We start from the raw sequence: 16,986 nt of genomic DNA, 5'->3' as shown, positions 1-16,986 counted from the left end.
CTTCTCCAGCCCTGACCTCTTCCACCTGTCCCCTCTCTGCTTCTCACTTCATCACCCCCCGCCACGTTCCCCCTCACGTTGTCTCACCCGTCACCTGTCAGCTGGTTCTCATCCCCAACCTTTTTATTCTGGCTTCTGTCCCATTCCTTCCCAGTCCTCATCCCGAAACACCGACTGTTTATTTCCCCTGAATAGATGCTGCCTGACTCACTGAGTTCCTCCGGCATTTTGTTTTGATAATTAGGTTTGATCACCTGTTTCTTTTGATGCATCTTTGTTTCTATTTCCTTCACTCTCTGACTTCCAGGATCAGCTAAAATCTTCCTTAGACTCTCTCACAAAAAAGAAATCAGACTTCCAGGAAAAGGAGCAGCAACAGAAAGAGAAGATTTCCGGAGTTCGGGTGAGGCTTCCTGAGCGGAATTTCTGATATTACTGTTGCGTTTTGCTCCATTTAATGCAGAATAGCCGAGTATCGCAGCTCCAGTGACCTGGGTCCGATCCTGACCTCTGCTGCTGTCTGTGTGGATTTTGCATGCTCTCCTGGCCATGACGGTTTTAGACACATCCCAAGAACATGCTGGTTAAATGGTGGGGGAGAGTGTGTGTGAATCAGGTGGGAGTTAATGGGCCAATGAGGGAGAATAGGTTTCAGGAAAACTTGAGGGAATGGGGTTGATGGGAATGTCTCAGAAGTAGTATGGACCCCAATGGACCTTAATGTCAAAAGGAAATACAACACAGCAATGCAGTAAACTAATCTCCACCTTTCATTCGACAGAAACAGTCAAACAGCGTTCAGTCCCACATCACAACCCAGTTTGCTGAACTGCGCCAGATTATCACTGAGAAAGAGCAGAGCTTACTCAGGGATCTCAGGGAAGAAGAGGCGAGGATTCTAAATCCAATGGAGAAAAATCTTCTTAAGATTCAAGAGAATATAAGGATTATTCAGGAGGAAATCTCAAAGTTAAAGGAACAGATGGATCAGAAAGATGGTGTGATATTTCTCAAGGTGAGGGATTACATTTCAATTTATTTCTGTCAAATTGAACTAAATGAACAGTGGTATATTTGAAATAAACACAGCACAGCGGCCAATTCTACCAAATCAATTACCGCTGCTGGTGTCCTCACACAGAGTGTTCTCCTTGCATGACGAACCTCCAATCACTCCGCGAATGAACTTCTAAAAAGTCGGAGACAGATATTTGATCCTTTATCAGCAACATACAATATCTAAGCGATGAATTTTCTGCATAATTAATCATAAATTAAATTGCAATTAATCTGTCAACAAAAGATATGACATCTGCCAGTCCCAGGCTCAAAACAGCCCAGAACAAAGTACGCATACATAACTTATTCCCTTCGCTTTTACCATGTCCCCAATCACCTGACTGGTTTTCGTAATAAACACGTAACTCAGAATACAATGCAGACAGAAAACAGACGTGTTGCTCTTACACTCAGCATTTACAAATGGCAGTAAACTGTTTCTCAGCAAACAATCGATGCAACTATTCAGGGTTGTTTTTGTCCCAAAACTGGACTTCCACAACTTCTGTACATCCCAGGACAGAATGCAATCTTCTCTGAAATGATTTACTCTGATCATAACACAGAGCTGCTGATTGTGTCCTTAATTACCACATTAATATCCTCTAACACTCTCATTAACACCCAGTTCCAATCACAAGCTGTGAGTGTGTCTGGTGCGGTGGGTGTGAGGATCTCTTTGTCGATCAGTGAGAACAAAGAATTTGACCCACACATCAGACTTATCCTCCATATCCGGTTTCCGTCAGATTAGGGAAACTTTCCATGTTTCTTTAATTTTTCGTTTATGTTTCACATTAGAAACGTAGAAATATAAACATTGAAAACTTACAGCACAATACAGGCCCTTCAGTCGTCAGATTACGGAAACTTTCACTGTCTCTACTTTTTTGGATAAGTTTTACATGGGATTGTGTCCCATTTTCTGTCATGAGCAGGCCATTAGGTCCATCTTCTATCAATTTCCCTGGCCCCTCAGGTGTTTATCCAGCCTCCCCATTACATTCAATCTCTGCTGTTCCATTTCAACCACTCCTGTGGCACTGAGTTCCACATCCTCTTCACTAAATTTCTTGTGGGATTTATTAAGAACCACCTGGCATTTTATCTTTGGCTGAAGGTCTCCCCATAAATAGAAACATAGAAACAAAAAAAACCTACAACACAATACAGTCTCTTTGGCCCACAATGCTGTGCCGAACATCTACTGACTTTAGAAATTACCTCGAGTTAGCCATAGCTCTCTATTTTTCTAAGCTCCATGTACCTGTGTAGGAGTCTTGTGAAAGACCCTATCGCATCCGCCTCCACCTTCGTTGCCGGCAGCCCATTCCACCCATTCCAAAACACTTACCTGACATCTCCTCCGTACTACTTCCAAGCACCTGTGTCCTTTCGTGTTCGCCATAATGAAGTACTTTTTCCACCTTCGCACAATCAAATCCATCACTAATCTTAAATTGTTCCATTTTATCATTCTGATGTCTTATCCAGATGGTAATGCACAGCCTGTCCTGTCTTTCCTGTCAGTTCCATCCTCTCAGTAATGGTCTAACTTTCAGCAACTTTCCCTGTAATTTACCCTGTGGTTCTGTATTGCTGGTGTGTGTTTGTGACAGTGGGAGTGGGAATTTTCAACACCTTGTAATGATTTGGATGAAATTCAGGATGTGGACATTAAGTCCAAGTCTAATCAGATTTGTGCTTTTATTTATTTCAGGAGGAAGCTCATCGAAACAGGAGGTAGGACATGCTCTTTACTGAAACCCTCTATGGATTTGTAAAATACTTCAAAATTCCAGTTTATCACCAGCAGTTTAATATTTACAGAATCAGTGACGATGTCCAGGAATTGTCAGTGACAGATGAGGCCCTACCGGTTGAAAAATTCGATTGCTTTTATTTGTTGAACACAGTGCTGAGAGAAACACTTGATGCCATTAACCGAGGTAAAACTTACAAAGATTCATTTTTCCTTGTTTATGAGACACAATTAATTTATAAGCTGAAGCAAGGATTGGCTGTGATAATGGACTGAAGGGGAACTGAAGTTTATTCCACATCAGCCCCACTAACTGGGAGGCATCACAGTCACATGGTCAGCTGGAGATGTCAGATCCCTGAACACACCAGCACAGGGCCACAATACAACCAATACACGGGACTGGCAGATGAACTACTGTGTCCTGATCCCAGGCACACTGCACCAACACGCCAAGACATGAATTTGAATCTACCACAGAAGCTGGGAATTTAATACTGACTTGATGATATTGTAGGGAATAAAAGCGGGTATCAGTGTGGTGACGGGGATTGTCAGGAAAATACACAAGTCCTTCATGTGCCCTGTGAGTGCAGACTCTGACTGACACAGGTCTTCTCCCTTCTGGAACCACAACTTTCACTGTTGTTAGAGGGAGAAGAGGGGAGCAGTAGTGATAGGGGACTCAATTGTCAGGAGACAGACAGGAGAATGTATGGACGTGAATGGGGCACCCGAATGGTATGTTGCCTCCTAGGTGCCGAGGTCAGGGATGTCTCCGATCGTGTCTGCAGCATTTAGAGAGGGAGGGAAAACAGCCAGATAACTTGTTGCATTTTGGGACCAATTACATAGGAAGTAAAAACAAAGAGGTCCTGCAAAGAATTTGGAGAGCTTGGTAGAAAGCTCAGAAGCAGTACCTCCAGGGTTGTAATTTCTGGATTGCTGCCTGTGCCACGTGCTGGTGAGGGTAGAAACAGGATAATTTGACAGATAAACATGGCTGAGAAGATGGTGCTGGGGACAGGCATTCAGGTTCTTGGATCATTGGGATGTCTTCTGGTGGAGGAATGACCTGCTCAAAAGGGATGGGTCGCACCTCGACCCGAGGGAGAACAATATTCTCGGTGAGAGAGGTTTCATAAAGCTGTTGGTGGTGGGGGGGGGGGGGGGTTGGAACTGGAGTGAAGGGATAGGACTGATGGTAAAAATACAAAGATTGCGTGCAGTCAGACTGTCAGATAGGGCGGACAGATGAGAGGAGAAAATTGCAGCCAGCAGGGTGCGTATCAGTGCATTAGGGATGCAGAATTAAAAAGGGTAGCAGATACAGTACACAAAGTGTTATATCTCAATGCAGGGAGTATGAGAAATAAGGTGGATGATCTTGTTGCACTATTACCGATTGTCAGGTATGATGTTGTGGCCATCACGGAATCGTGGCTGAAGGATGGTTGTAGTTGGGATCTGAATGTTCAAGGTTACACAATGTATCGGTGTTATAGGAAGGTCGGGTGAGGGGGTAGCGTGGCTCTGCTGGTAAATCAGCAGCAAGATGTGACATAGGACTGGAAGATGTTGAATCTTGTGGGTTGAGGTAAGGAACTGGCAAACGTAAAAATGAGACTGTGAGCAGTCATATACAGGTCTCCCAACAGTCAGTGGGTTGTGGCCCACAGATTACAGCTGGAAATAGAAAAGGCTGATGAAAAGGACAATGTTATGATAATCATGGGAGATTTCAACATGCAGAGAACTTTGGAAAATCAGGTCGGTAAAGGATCTCAAGAGAGTGAGTTTGTTGAATGCAATGTGATGGCTTTCTACAGCAGTTTGTCGTTGAGCCTACTCGGGGATCAGCTCTACTGGATTGGGTGTTATGTATTGAACCAGAGGTGAGTAGTTAAAAGAAACCTTAGGAGGCAGTGCTCACAACATGACTGAGTTCAATTTGAAATTTGATAAGGAGAAAGTAAAGTCTGACATTGGAGTATTTCAGAGGAGTAAAAGAAATTACAGTGGTCTGGAGAGGAGTTGGCCAAAGCAAATTGGAAGGAAATACTGTCAGGGATGAGAGCAGAGCAGAAATGGTGTCAGTTTCTGGGGAAATGAGGAAGGTGAAGGACAGATGTATTCCAAAAATAAATAAATACTCTAATGGCAAAATAGTAAAACCGTGGCTGACAAGGGAAGACAAGTTAATGTAAAGGCAAAAGAGAGGAACTAAACAAAAATTCGTAGGAAGACAGAGGATTGGGAAGCTTTTAAATATCTACAGAGAGGAACTAAAAGAATGATTGGGAGGGGAAAAATAAACAATAAATTGATTTGAATTGAATTGACTTTATTACATCCTTCATATACATGAGGATTAAAAATCTTTACGTTATGTCTCCACCTAAATGTGCAATGTGCAATTTATAGTAAGTTGTACAACAGGCTGGTTCATATAACACAGAAATACAGTTGTGTCCACATGAGTTAAGCAGTCTGATGGCCTGGTTGAAGAAGCTGTCCCGGAGCCTGTTGCTCCTGGCTTTTAATCTGTGGTACCGTATCCCAGATGGCAGCAACTGGTACAGTTTGTGGTTGGGGTGACTCTGGTCTCCAATGATCCTTCAGACCCTTTTTACACACCTGTCTTTGTAAAACAAATTAGCAAACAATATCAAATTGTTTTTCAAGTACTGTAAAAAAAAATAAAACAGAGATGAGAGTGGATATAGGACCGCTAGAAGATGAGGCCGGATACATAATAACGCGGGATAAAGAGATGGCAAATAAACCAAATATTTTGCACCACTCTTCACCGCGGAAGACACTAGCTCTGAACCCGGTGTTGAAGAGTGTGAGGGAAGAGAAGTGAGTGCAGTTACTGTTACAAGGGAGAAGGTGCTCAAAAAGCTGAAAGATCTAAAGGTACACAAGTCACCCAGACCAGATGAACTGCACCCTAGTGTTCTGAAAGAGGTTGCAGTAGACATTTTGGAGGCATTTCAAATGATCTTTCAAAAATCACTGGACCCTGGCATGGTGCCAGAGGACTGGAAAATGGCAAATGTCACTTAACTCTTTACGTAAGGAGGAAGGCAGCAGAGAGGAAATGATTGACCAGTTAGCCTCACCCCTGTGGTTGGGAAGAAATTGGAGATCAGTTGTTAAGTATGAGGATATGGAATACTTGGTGACACTGGACAAGACAGGGCAAGTCAGCATGGCTTCGTTAAGGGAATATCCTGCCTGACAAACCTGTTGGGATTCTTTGAGGAGATTACAAGCAGGATAGATAAAGGGGATGCAGTGGATGTTGTATGTTTTGGAATCTCGGAAGGCCTTTGACAAGGTGCCACGCATTAAGGTGGTAACCGGGTTAAGAGGCCAGGGTATTACAGAAAAGTTACAGGCATGGTTAGAACATTGGCTGATTGGTAGGAAACAGCGAATGAGAGTAAAGGGATCCTTTTCTGGTTGGCTGCCAGTGACTCGTGTTCCACAGGGGTCAGTGTTAGGACACCTTCATTTTACGCTGTATATCAAGATTTAGCTGATGGAATAAACCATAAGATATAGGAGCAGAAATTCAGTCCAGACAGTCGTGGGCAGGTCCGATTCCTCAGTCATCCCCACTCCCCTGCTTTCATCCCATACCATTTGATGCCCTGGCTAATCAAGAACCTATCTATCTCTGTCTTAAATATGACTTGGCCTTAACAGCCACTTGTGGCAACAAATTCCACAGATTTTCCACACACTGACTAAAGTAGTTTCTCCGCATCGCAGTTCTGAAAGGACGTCCTTTAATCCTGAAGTCATACCCTCTTGTCCTAGAGTAGATGGCTTTGTTTCCAAGTTTGCAGATGATACGAAGATTGGTGGAGGGGCCGGTAGTGTTGAGGAAACAGTTAGGCTGGACAAGGACTTGAATGAGGAGAATGGGAAGGAAAGTGGCAAGTGATATACAATGTTGGAAAATGCATGGCCATGCACTGTGGTCGTCGAAATAATGTGCAGATTTTTTTTTCAGATGGGGAGAAAACCCAAAAAGATTAGATGAAAATGGACTTAGCGGTCATTCTGCAGAACACACTAAAGGTTAACTTGCAGGTAGAGTCAGTGTTGAGGAAGACAAATCCAATGTTAGCATTCAATTCAAGGGGTTTCGAATAACATTCAATCCAAGAGCAGGGATGTGATGCTGAGTCTTTATAAGGCACTGGTGAAGCCTCACCTTGAGTATTGTGAACAGTTTTGTGCTCCTCATCTAAGAAAAGATGTGCTGGCATTGCAGAAGGTTTGAGCCAGTGGCTGTGAATTTGTGGAATTGTTGTGTGTATTTAAGGCAGAGCTTGATAGATTCTAGATTGGACACAGCATCAAAGGTTATGGGGAGAAGGCCAGGGAGTGGGGCTGAGGAGGGAAAGATAGGATCAGCCATGATTGAATGGCGGAGCAGACTCGATAGGAAAATGGCCTAATTCTGCTCCTATGTCTTATGGTTATCAGACCACTACACTGAAGCATTGTGAGAATGAGCCCGGACACACCAACAGGCATTGACCTGGGTCAAGATTTCATCTCGGGAGAAGCACACACAGCATAACCGGCCTGGCAAAGCTCCCTCTCACACATACACAGGAAGGACTGGCAGATTGTAGTCAGAGTCTCAGCAATGTACGTTGTTATTTCCCTCAGTAACCTAGAAAAACCAAACTCTTCAGAGACAGTCATTCATTTAAACAACACAATCACGTGTGACACATTGTCAACACACACCAGACATGTGATGACACACTGTAACATACAAATTCTACAATGTGCATACTCTCCTTCAATGTGTATACACACCACACGGATATTTACTACAATGCACACACACGATACACTGTCAGAGTGTGACACATGGCCACAGAAATAGGCAAAAATTTCTATTTAGGATTGATACCTGCGGTCCTTACCCTGTCTGTCTGTTCTGTGACACTGAGCTGCCCTCTGACGTGACGTCACATCAACACTTCACAGACAGACTCCGGGGTGAGATTGCTCAGGAGGATGATCTGGGAGGGTTTGATGGATGTTGAACTGACGACCCACTTCATCAATTTGCAAGACTAAGATGTCTTCTTGAGCATGGCCCATTTGTGTGTGTTTGCCCCCCCCCATCCCTCTAACCATTTCCCATCTGTGTACCTGCCCAAATTTATTTTAAAATATTTTATTTTTACCTGTTTCTACAGCGTCTGTGGGCAAATTCCATTTATCAACCTCCCTTTGTATGAGAATGTTACCCGATAGACCACTCAGAAAAATTTCCCGCGTCACTTTCAATCTGAGGCTCCTTATGAATTACTTCCCTTGATAAGGGGTCATACCTGAACATCCTACACTACAGCTGAATAGCCCAATCTTATCCACTCTCTGCTTTTAACCCAAGCCCCCAGTCCTGGTAACATCCTCCTGAAGCCTCCTGTCCAGTGTAATGACATCCTCCCCATATTCGGGAACCGGAAATGCAGACAATGCTCCAAGTGTGGTCTATCATCGACATCAAAGGCCTTGCTGAATTTCATGTGGACAGTGTGGAATCGGCTGATGAATACACGACTGAAGGTGTTTTTTTTTGGATTGGGAAAAGAAGGGCGGCGTGGGAGCTAAATTCTGAAGGAAGGCAGTTTTTTAAAAAAACTTCGCGTACAAGAACAGCGAGACTGTGCAGGACAGCGCGGGGAGTTTAAAAAGATGACCACCCTATACAGCGGGCAGCGGAGTGGGTGGCAGCAGAGTGTAGGGCTTTGGCTCAATGGACTTAGACGGTAACTGGAAGAGGCGAGAGCGAGGCGCACACTCTTTTTTTCCCCTTGGCAAATCGGCCGGGACGGACGGGGGAACAGCAGGGCAGATTAGCTAACGGTTTAAAAAGTCCGTGTGTTTGGCGAAGTAAGTGGGTGAGTAGACCTATCTTTCTTTGTTTCATTCCTGTAGAATTAGGTAGCATGTCTGCAGGGTTAGTGCTTTGTTCAGGGTGTCAGATGTGGGAATCCTGGGAGACATCCAGCCTCCCTGATAGCCACATCTGCGTCAGGTGAACCGAGATTCAGCTCCTCGGAGACCGTGTTAGGGATCTGGAGCTGCAGCTTGATGACCTACTGCTTATTAGAGAAAATGAAGAGGTGATAGACAGGAGCTACAGGCTACGGGGGTCAGAAAACTGGGTGACTGTCAGGAGAGGGAAGGGAAATGCCCGGATAGTGGAGAGCACCCCTGTGGCTGCCCCCCTCAGCAACAAGTATATCATTTCGGATGCTGTTGAGGGGGATGACCTGACAGGGGACGGCCACGGTGACCGGGTCTCTGGCACTGAGCCTGGCGCTGTTGTGCAGGAGGGAAGGAGGGGAAGAGGAATGCGGTAGTCATAGGGGATTCCATAGTCAGGGGAACAGACAGGAGATTCTGTGAGCCTGGTAGAGATACCCGCATGGTGTGCTGCCTCCCAGGTGCCAGGGTACGGGATGTCTCGGATCGGGTCCAGAATATTCTGAAGGGAGAGGGCGAGCAGCCAGCTGTCTTGGTACATGTTGGTACCAATGACATAGAGAGGAAAAGGGAGGAGGTCCTGAAGAGAGATTTCCAGGAGTTAGGAATGAAGCTGAGAAGCAGGACCTCCAGGGTAGTAATCGCAGGATTGCTACCTGTGCCACGTGCTAGCGAGGGCAAGAATAGTAGGATCAGGCAGATGAATGCGTGGCTGAGAGACTGGTGCAGGGGGCAAGGCTTCAGATTCTTGGATCATTGGGATCTCTTCTGGGGGAAGTATTACCTGTTCAAAAAGGACGGGTTACACCTGAACCATAGCGGGAATGTTTAATAGAGCTGTTAGGGAGGGTTTAAACTGATTTGGCAGGGGGATGGGAATCGGAGTGATAGAGTGGAGGAGGGGAAAAACAGAAATAAATCTAAGATAGTGAGCAGTAAAGATGTCAGGAAGGATAGGCAGGTGATGGGGCAAATTTGCAGCCAATGGGATGAGTTGAAGTGCAATCAAATCAAAAACTATCAAATACTGGACTTAAGGTGTTATACTTAAATACACACAGCATAAGGAATAAGGTGGATGATCTTGTCGTACAGCTACAGTTTGGCAGGTATAATTTTGTGGCCATCACTGAGACGTGGCTAAAGGATGCATGTCTCTGAGAGCTGAACGTCCAAGGATACACGGTGTATCGGAAGGATAGGCAGGTAGGCAGAGGGGGTGGTGTGGCTTTATTGGTAAGAAATTATATTAAATCATTAGAAAGAGGTGACATAGGATCGGAAGAATCTTTATGGGTTGAGCTAAGAAATTGCAGTGGTAAAAGGACCCTGATGGCAGTTACCTACAGGCCTCCTAACAGCTGCAGTGAGGTGGACTACAAATTACAACAGGAAATAGAAAGGCTTGCCAGAAGGGCAGTGTTATGATAATTTTGGGGGATTTTAACATGCGAGTGGATCGGGAAAATCAGGTCGACACTGGATCTCAAGACAGAGAATTTGTAGAATGTCTACGAGATGGCTTTTCAGAACAGCTTGTTGTTGAGCCCACTAGGGGATCAGAGGTACTGGATTAGATATTGTGTGATGTCCCAGAGGTGATTAGAGAGATTGAGGTGAAGGGACCGTTAGGAGGCAGTGATTGTAACATGATTGAGTTCACTGTGAAATCTGAGAAAGAGAAGCCGAAATCCGATGTCTATTTCAGTGGAGTAAAGGAAATTACAGTGGCACGAGAGAGGAACTGGCCAAATTTGACTGGAAAGGGACACTAGCGGGAGGATGGCAGAGCAGCAGTGGCTGGAGTTTATGCGAGAAGTGAGGAATGTGCAAGACAGATATATTCCAAAAAAGAAGAAATTTTCGAATGGAAACAGGTTGCGATCGTGCCTGACAAGAGAAGTCAAAGCCAAAGTAAAAGCAAAGGAGAGGGCATTCAAGGAAGCAAAAATTAGTGGGAAGATAGAGGATTGGGAAGTTTTTAAAAGCTTACAAAAGGAAACTAAGAAGGCCATTAAGGGGGAAAAGATGAAGTATAAAAGGAAGCTAGCAAATAATATCAAAGAAGATACTAAAAGCTTTTTCAAGTATATAAAGAATAAAAAACGGGTGAGAGTGGATATAGGACAGATAGAAAATGATGCTGGAGAAATTGTAATGGGAGATAAGGAGATGGCTGAGGAACTGAACGAGTATTTGCATCAGTCCTCACTGAGGAAGATATCAGCAGTATACCGTACACTCAAGGGTGTCAGGGAAGAGAAGTGTGCACAGTCACAATTACGACAGAGAAAGTACTCAGGAAGCTGAATAGTCTAAGGGTAGATAAATCTCCAGGACCAGATGGAATGCACCCTTGTGTTTTGAAGGAAGTAGCTGTGGAGATCGCGGAGGCATCAGCAATGATCTTTCAAAAGTCAATAGACTCTGGCATGGTTCCGGAGGAGTAGAAGATTGTAAATGCCACTCCGGTATTTAAGAAGGGGGCAAGGAAGCAAGAAGTAAATTATAGACCTGTTAGCTTGACATCGGTGGTTGGGAAGTTGTTGGGAGTCAATTGTCAAGGATGAGGTTATGGAGTACCTGGAGGCATATGACCAGATAGGCCAAACTCAGCATGGTTTCCTGAAAGGAAAATCCTGCCTGCCAAACCCATTGAAATTTTTAGAGGTAATTACAAGTAGGCTAAACAAGGGAGATGCAGTGGATGTTGTGTATTTGGATTTTCAGAAGGCCTTTGACAAGGTACCTCACCTGAGGCCAGTAAACCTGATAAAAGCCCATGGAATTACTGGAAAGTTACATATGTGGATAGAGCGTTGGCTGATTGTCAGGAAACAGAGAGTGGGAATAAAGGATCCCATTCTGGTTGGCTGCCAGTTACCAGTGGTGTTCCACAGGGGTCCGTGTTGGGGCCGCTTCTTTTTACGCTGTAGATCAACGATTTGGATTATAGAATAGATAGCTTTGTGGCTAATTTTGCTGATGATACAAAGATAGGTGGAGGGGACGGTAGTGCTGAGGAAACAGAGAGTTTGCAGAGAGACTTGGATAGATTGGAAGAATGGTCAAAGAAGTGGCAAATGAAATACAATGTTGTAAAGTGTATAGTCATGCACGTTGGTAGAAGAAATAAACGGACAGACTATTATTTAAATGGAGAGAGAATTCAAAGTCCTGAGATGCAACGGGACTTGGGAGTGCTCGTGCAGGATACCCTTAAGGTTAACCTCCAGGTTGAGTCGGTGGTGAAGAAGGCGAATGCAATGTTGGCATTCATTTCCAGAGTAATAGAGTATAGGAGCAGGGATGTGATGTTGAGTCTCTATAAGGAACTGGTAAGACCTCACTTGGAATACTGTGTGCAGTTTTGGGCTCCTTATATAAGAAAGGATATTCTGACATTGGAGAGGATTCAGAGAAGATTCACTAGAATGATTCCGGGAATGAGAAGGTTAACATATGAGGAACATTTGACCGCTCTTGGATTGTACTCCTTGGTGTTTAGAAGAATGAGGGGGAACCTCACAGAAACATTTTGAATGTTAAAAGGCATAGACAGAGTGGATGTGGCAAAGTTGTTTCCCATGGTGGGGGAGTCTAGTACGAGAGAGCATGACTTAAGGATTGAAGGAGCCCATTCAGAAGGGAGATGCGAAGAAATTTTTTTAGCCAGAGGGTGGTGAATCTGTGAATTTCTTGCGGCAGTGGAGGCCAGGTCATTGGGTGCATTTAAAACAGAGATTGATAGGTATGTGAGTAGCCAGGGCATCAAAGGTCATGGTGAGACGGTGGGAAAGTGGGACTAAATGGAAGAATGGATCAGCTCATGATAAAATGGTGGAGCAGATTCGACGGGCCGAATGGCCGGCTTCTGCTGCTTTGTCTTATGGTCTTATTTGAATGCACCAGTATACGTAATAAGGATCTTGTAGCACAGGTAGAGTTTGACAGGTACGACTTTGGTCGAAGGGATAAAGGTATAGACAATTCTGTAAACGGCAAAAATTCAAAAATCAGAAGTACAAAGGGACACGGGTGTCCTTGTGCAGGATTCCCTGAAGGTTAACTTGCAGTTTGTGTCAGTGGTAAGATTGGCAAACTCAATGCTTTCATTTCGAGAGGATCAGAATACAAGAGCAAGGATGTAATGCTGAGGTTTTATAAGGCATTGGTCAGACCACACTTGGAGTATTGTGAGCAATTTTGGTCCCTTCTATTGGAAAGCATGTGTTGGCATTGGATGGAGTCCAGAAAATTCACAAGAATAATTCCAGGAATGAAAGAGTTAACATTTGAGGAGTGTTTGATGGTTCTGGGCCTGTACTCACGGGAGTTCAGAAGAATAGATGATTTATTATCCACCTCAACCCTATTCTCCTGCCTCCTTCCCATAACTTTTGAGACTCTGACGAATCAAGATGTTTACTTATTAACTTCTGCTTATTAACTTATTAACAGGAGAAAATCTGCAGATGCTGGTAATCCAAACTACACAGGTCCTGATGAAGGGTCTCGCCAGATCTCTCTGACACCTGTCTGGAGAGAGTTGATGTTGGGAGGATGTGGGTGGGTCGAGAACGGTAAGCACAACCTCCGACTATAGGGATGTCCATTTAGGACAGAGATGAGGAGGAATTCCTTTATCCACAGGATTGTGAATCTGCCACAGGCAGCTGTGGAGGCCAAATAACTGAGTATATTTAAAGCAGAGTAACACACACAAATTTTGGGGGGAACAGCAGGCCGGGAAGTTTCTGTGGAAAAGAGTAAACAGTCGACGGTTCAGACTGAAACCCTTCATCAAGACCTGTGTTGCTTAAGGGTTCCTGCAAATTCATCCCCTGTCCTAATGAGGGGCTGTGGGGGATGGGGTTGTGGGAAAGTGGACAAAGTCATCCTCATCTGCCATCTTTGCCCCCTCCAGGTTCTCATTACGTCTACACACACAGTTCACCCACAGGCTTTCCACCCCTCCCCCTCCTGGTTCAATCTGCCATTCATCTCTCCCCTACTGGTTCCCATTATCACCTCCTTTATTGTCTCAAACCATCACACTCCCGCACTTCACATTCACAAATGAGAGTTGATCTCATGGAAACACAAAATTCTTTCAGGAGTCAACAGGCAGGAGTGAGAGAAATGTTTCCCCTGTCTGTCCAGAGGAATTTCCTTGGGGAGACATTAGTTGGCCAGCCGCTTTTGTCGAGTTAACGGTTCTTGTCGGCCTCCCGACCGCGCCTGAGGCCCAGCGGCCTTTCCCTCGGTCCCGGGGCTCCGCTGCCCGAGTCTCCAACCGATCCCCGGGGCCGCGCTGCCCGAGTCGCCCCCCCGATCCCCGGGGCCGCGCTGCCCGAGTCTCCCCCCGATCCCCGGGGCCGCGCTATCCGAGTCTCCCCCCGATCCCCGGGGCTCCACTTCCGGAGTCTCCCCCCGATCCCCGGGGCCGCGCTGCCCGAGTCTCCCCCCGATCCCCGGGGCCGCGCCTACCGAGTCTCCCTCCGATCCCCGGGGCCGCGGTGCCCGAGTCTCCCCCCGATCCCCGGGGCCGCGCCTACCGAGTCTCCCCCCGATCCCCGGGGCCGCGGTGCCCGAGTCTCCCCCCGATCCCCGGGGCCGCGCTATCCGAGTCTCCCCCCGATCCCCGGGGCTCCACTTCCGGAGTCTCCCCCCGATCCCCGGGGCCGCGCTGCCCGAGTCTCCCCCCGATCCCCGGGGCTCCACTTCCGGAGACTCCCCCCGATCCCCGGGGCCGCGCTGCCCGAGTCTCCCCCCGATCCCCGGGGCCGCGCCTACCGAGTCTCCCCCCGATCCCCGGGGCCGCGGTGCCCGAGTCTCCCCCCGATCCCCGGGGCCGCGCTATCCGAGTCTCCCCCCGATCCCCGGGGCTCCACTTCCGGAGTCTCCCCCCGATCCCCGGGGCCGCGCTGCCCGAGTCTCCCCCCGATCCCCGGGGCCGCGCCTACCGAGTCTCCCCCCGATCCCTGGGGCCGCGCTATCCGAGTCTCCCCCCGATCCCCGGGGCTCCACTTCCGGAGTCTCCCCCCGATCCCCGGGGCCGCGCTGCCCGAGTCTCCCCCCGATCCCCGGGGCCGCGCCTAACGAGTCTTCCCCCGTTCCCCGGGGTCGCGCTGCCCGAGTCTCCCCCCGATCCCCGGGGCCGCGCTATCCGAGACTCCCCCCGATCCCCGGGGCTCCACTTCCGGAGTCTCCCCCCGATCCCCGGGGCCGCGCTGCCCGAGTCTTCCCCCGATCCCCGGGGCTCCACTTCCGGAGTCTCCCCCCGATCCCCGGGGCCGCGCCTACCGAGTCTCCCCTCCCGATCCCCGGGGCCGCGCTGCCCGAGTCTCCCCCCGATCCTTGGGGCCGCGCTGCCCGAGTCTCCCCCAGATCCCCGGGGCTCCACTTCCGGAGACTCCCCCCGATCCCCGGGGCCGCGCTGCCCGTGTCTCCCCCCGATCTCCGGGGCCGCGCTGCCCGAGTCTCCCCACAATCCCCGGGGCTCCTCTGACCGAGTCTCCCCCCGATCCCCGGGGCCGCGCTATCCGAGTCTCCCCCCGATCCCCGGGGCCGCGCTGCCCGAGTCTCCCCCCGATCCCCGGGGCCGCGCCTACCGAGTCTCCCCCCGATCCCCGGGGCCGCGGTGCCCGAGTCTCCCCCCGATCCCCGGGGCCGCGCTATCCGAGTCTCCCCCCGATCCCCGGGGCACCACTTCCGGAGTCTCCCCCCGATCCCCGGGGCCGCGCTGCCCGAGTCTCCCCCGATCCCCTGGGCCGCGCTATCCGAGTCTCCCCCCGATCCCCGGGGCTCCACTTCCGGAGTCTCCCCCCGATCCCCGGGGCCGCGCTGCCCGAGTCTCCCCCCAATCCCCGGGGCTCCTCTGACCGAATCTCCCCCCGATCCCCGGGGCCGCGCTGCCCAAGTCTCCCCCTGATCCTCGGGGCCGCGCTGCCCGAGTCTCCCCCTAACTCTCTAATTCTCTGCTTCTCCCCCCAGTCTCTGTCACCCTGGATGTGGAAACGGCTCATCCGGAGCTCGAGGTGTCTGAGGATCGGAAGAGTGTGAGATGTACCGGTTCCTGGAGGAATCTCCCTGACACCGGGAAGAGATTCACAGACTGGGAATGTGTTCTGGGATCGGAGGGATTCACATCGGGAAGACATTACTGGGAGGTGGAGGTGACGGGGATTCGATTCTGGTGTCTGGGAGTCGCCGCAGAGTCTGTGGAGAGGAAAAGATTGTTCAGTCTGAGTCCGGAGACTGGATTCTGTGTCATCGGGCGGGTTGGTGACGTGTTACATCGGGATTATGACGTGTCCTGTGGTCCTACCTCCCCCGAGTTCCGTCTCCCTGCCGGTCCCATCCCAGGGAGGGTGCGAGTTTATCTCAGTTACGAGTCCGGGACAGTTTCATTTTACAACGCTGAGACCAAGTCCCATCTCCACACCTTCACTGGGAATAAATTCACGGGTAAACTTTATCCTTTCTTCGCGACCTGGGATAAAATCCAGTGGCTGAGAATCTGCTCCGGTTCCGCTCCGGGTCTGTAAACGGGTCGGGTCCCGGGACCGGCGTCAGGAGTAAAGTCCCTGTAAATATAAATGTGCGGAGAGTGCAGTTAAATACGTGGCTAAGGAGATGGTGCAGGAGGGAGGGCTTCATGTTTCTGGACAATTGGGCTTTGTTCCCGGGAAGGTGGGGCCTGTTCCGATGGGACGGTTTGTCCCTGAACTGGAGGGGGACTAACATCCTTGCGGGTAGATTTGCCAGTGCTGCTGGGGGGGGGGGGGGGGGGGGGGTGGGGAGGGGGTAAAAAAGATTTGCAGAGGGAGGGGAACCAGAGTGTTAGAGCAGATAGTGAGGTGGAGGAGGATAAAGGTCATACGAGGACTGCATGTATAGACAGAAATCAAAGGTTTGTACATTAGGTTGTAAATTAATTTTCAGAACTTTAGAAATTGTGGAAAACAAAGATCTTTAACCAGAACATATGTGAAAAAGTGGCTACTTCAGTTTTACACCTATCGCAATAATTGTCTATGTTAGGAAATATTTTGGATAGTCTCTCCTTTGTTAAATAGTTACAGTGATCAATTTTAAATTGATTTAAACACTGATTGGCACATATCAAAGAA

At 48.3% G+C, this 16,986-nt stretch overlaps 1 protein-coding gene across 1 annotated transcript; it reads left to right on the top strand.

Annotated features, from left to right (window-relative positions):
- The first annotated feature begins 861 nt into the window (after positions 1-861).
- On the top strand, positions 862-16,514 carry LOC140720240 (E3 ubiquitin-protein ligase TRIM39-like). Its single transcript, XM_073035119.1, has 4 exons — positions 862-1,015; positions 2,780-2,802; positions 2,890-3,008; positions 15,848-16,514. Exons 1-4 carry the CDS (start codon positions 908-910, stop codon positions 16,399-16,401), a joined length of 804 nt encoding a protein of 267 aa, XP_072891220.1. The 5' UTR covers positions 862-907; the 3' UTR covers positions 16,402-16,514.
- Positions 16,515-16,986: the final 472 nt, after the last annotated feature.

This window comes from Hemitrygon akajei, unplaced genomic scaffold (assembly GCF_048418815.1).
Source record: "Hemitrygon akajei unplaced genomic scaffold, sHemAka1.3 Scf000038, whole genome shotgun sequence".
Taxonomy (NCBI): domain Eukaryota; kingdom Metazoa; phylum Chordata; class Chondrichthyes; order Myliobatiformes; family Dasyatidae; genus Hemitrygon; species Hemitrygon akajei.
This window is presented reverse-complemented; position numbering and strand designations above follow the sequence as displayed.

Bases quoted from the DNA above. Each gene is read 5' to 3' on its own strand.
- LOC140720240 (XM_073035119.1), top strand. From the start codon at position 908: ATGGAGAAAAATCTTCTTAAGATTCAAGAGAATATAAGGATTATTCAG. The intron at 2,803-2,889 runs GTAGGACATGCT...TAATATTTACAG, and splicing joins GAAGCTCATCGAAACAGGAG to AATCAGTGACGATGTCCAGG. The intron at 3,009-15,847 runs GTAAAACTTACA...TTCTCCCCCCAG, and splicing joins ACTTGATGCCATTAACCGAG to TCTCTGTCACCCTGGATGTG.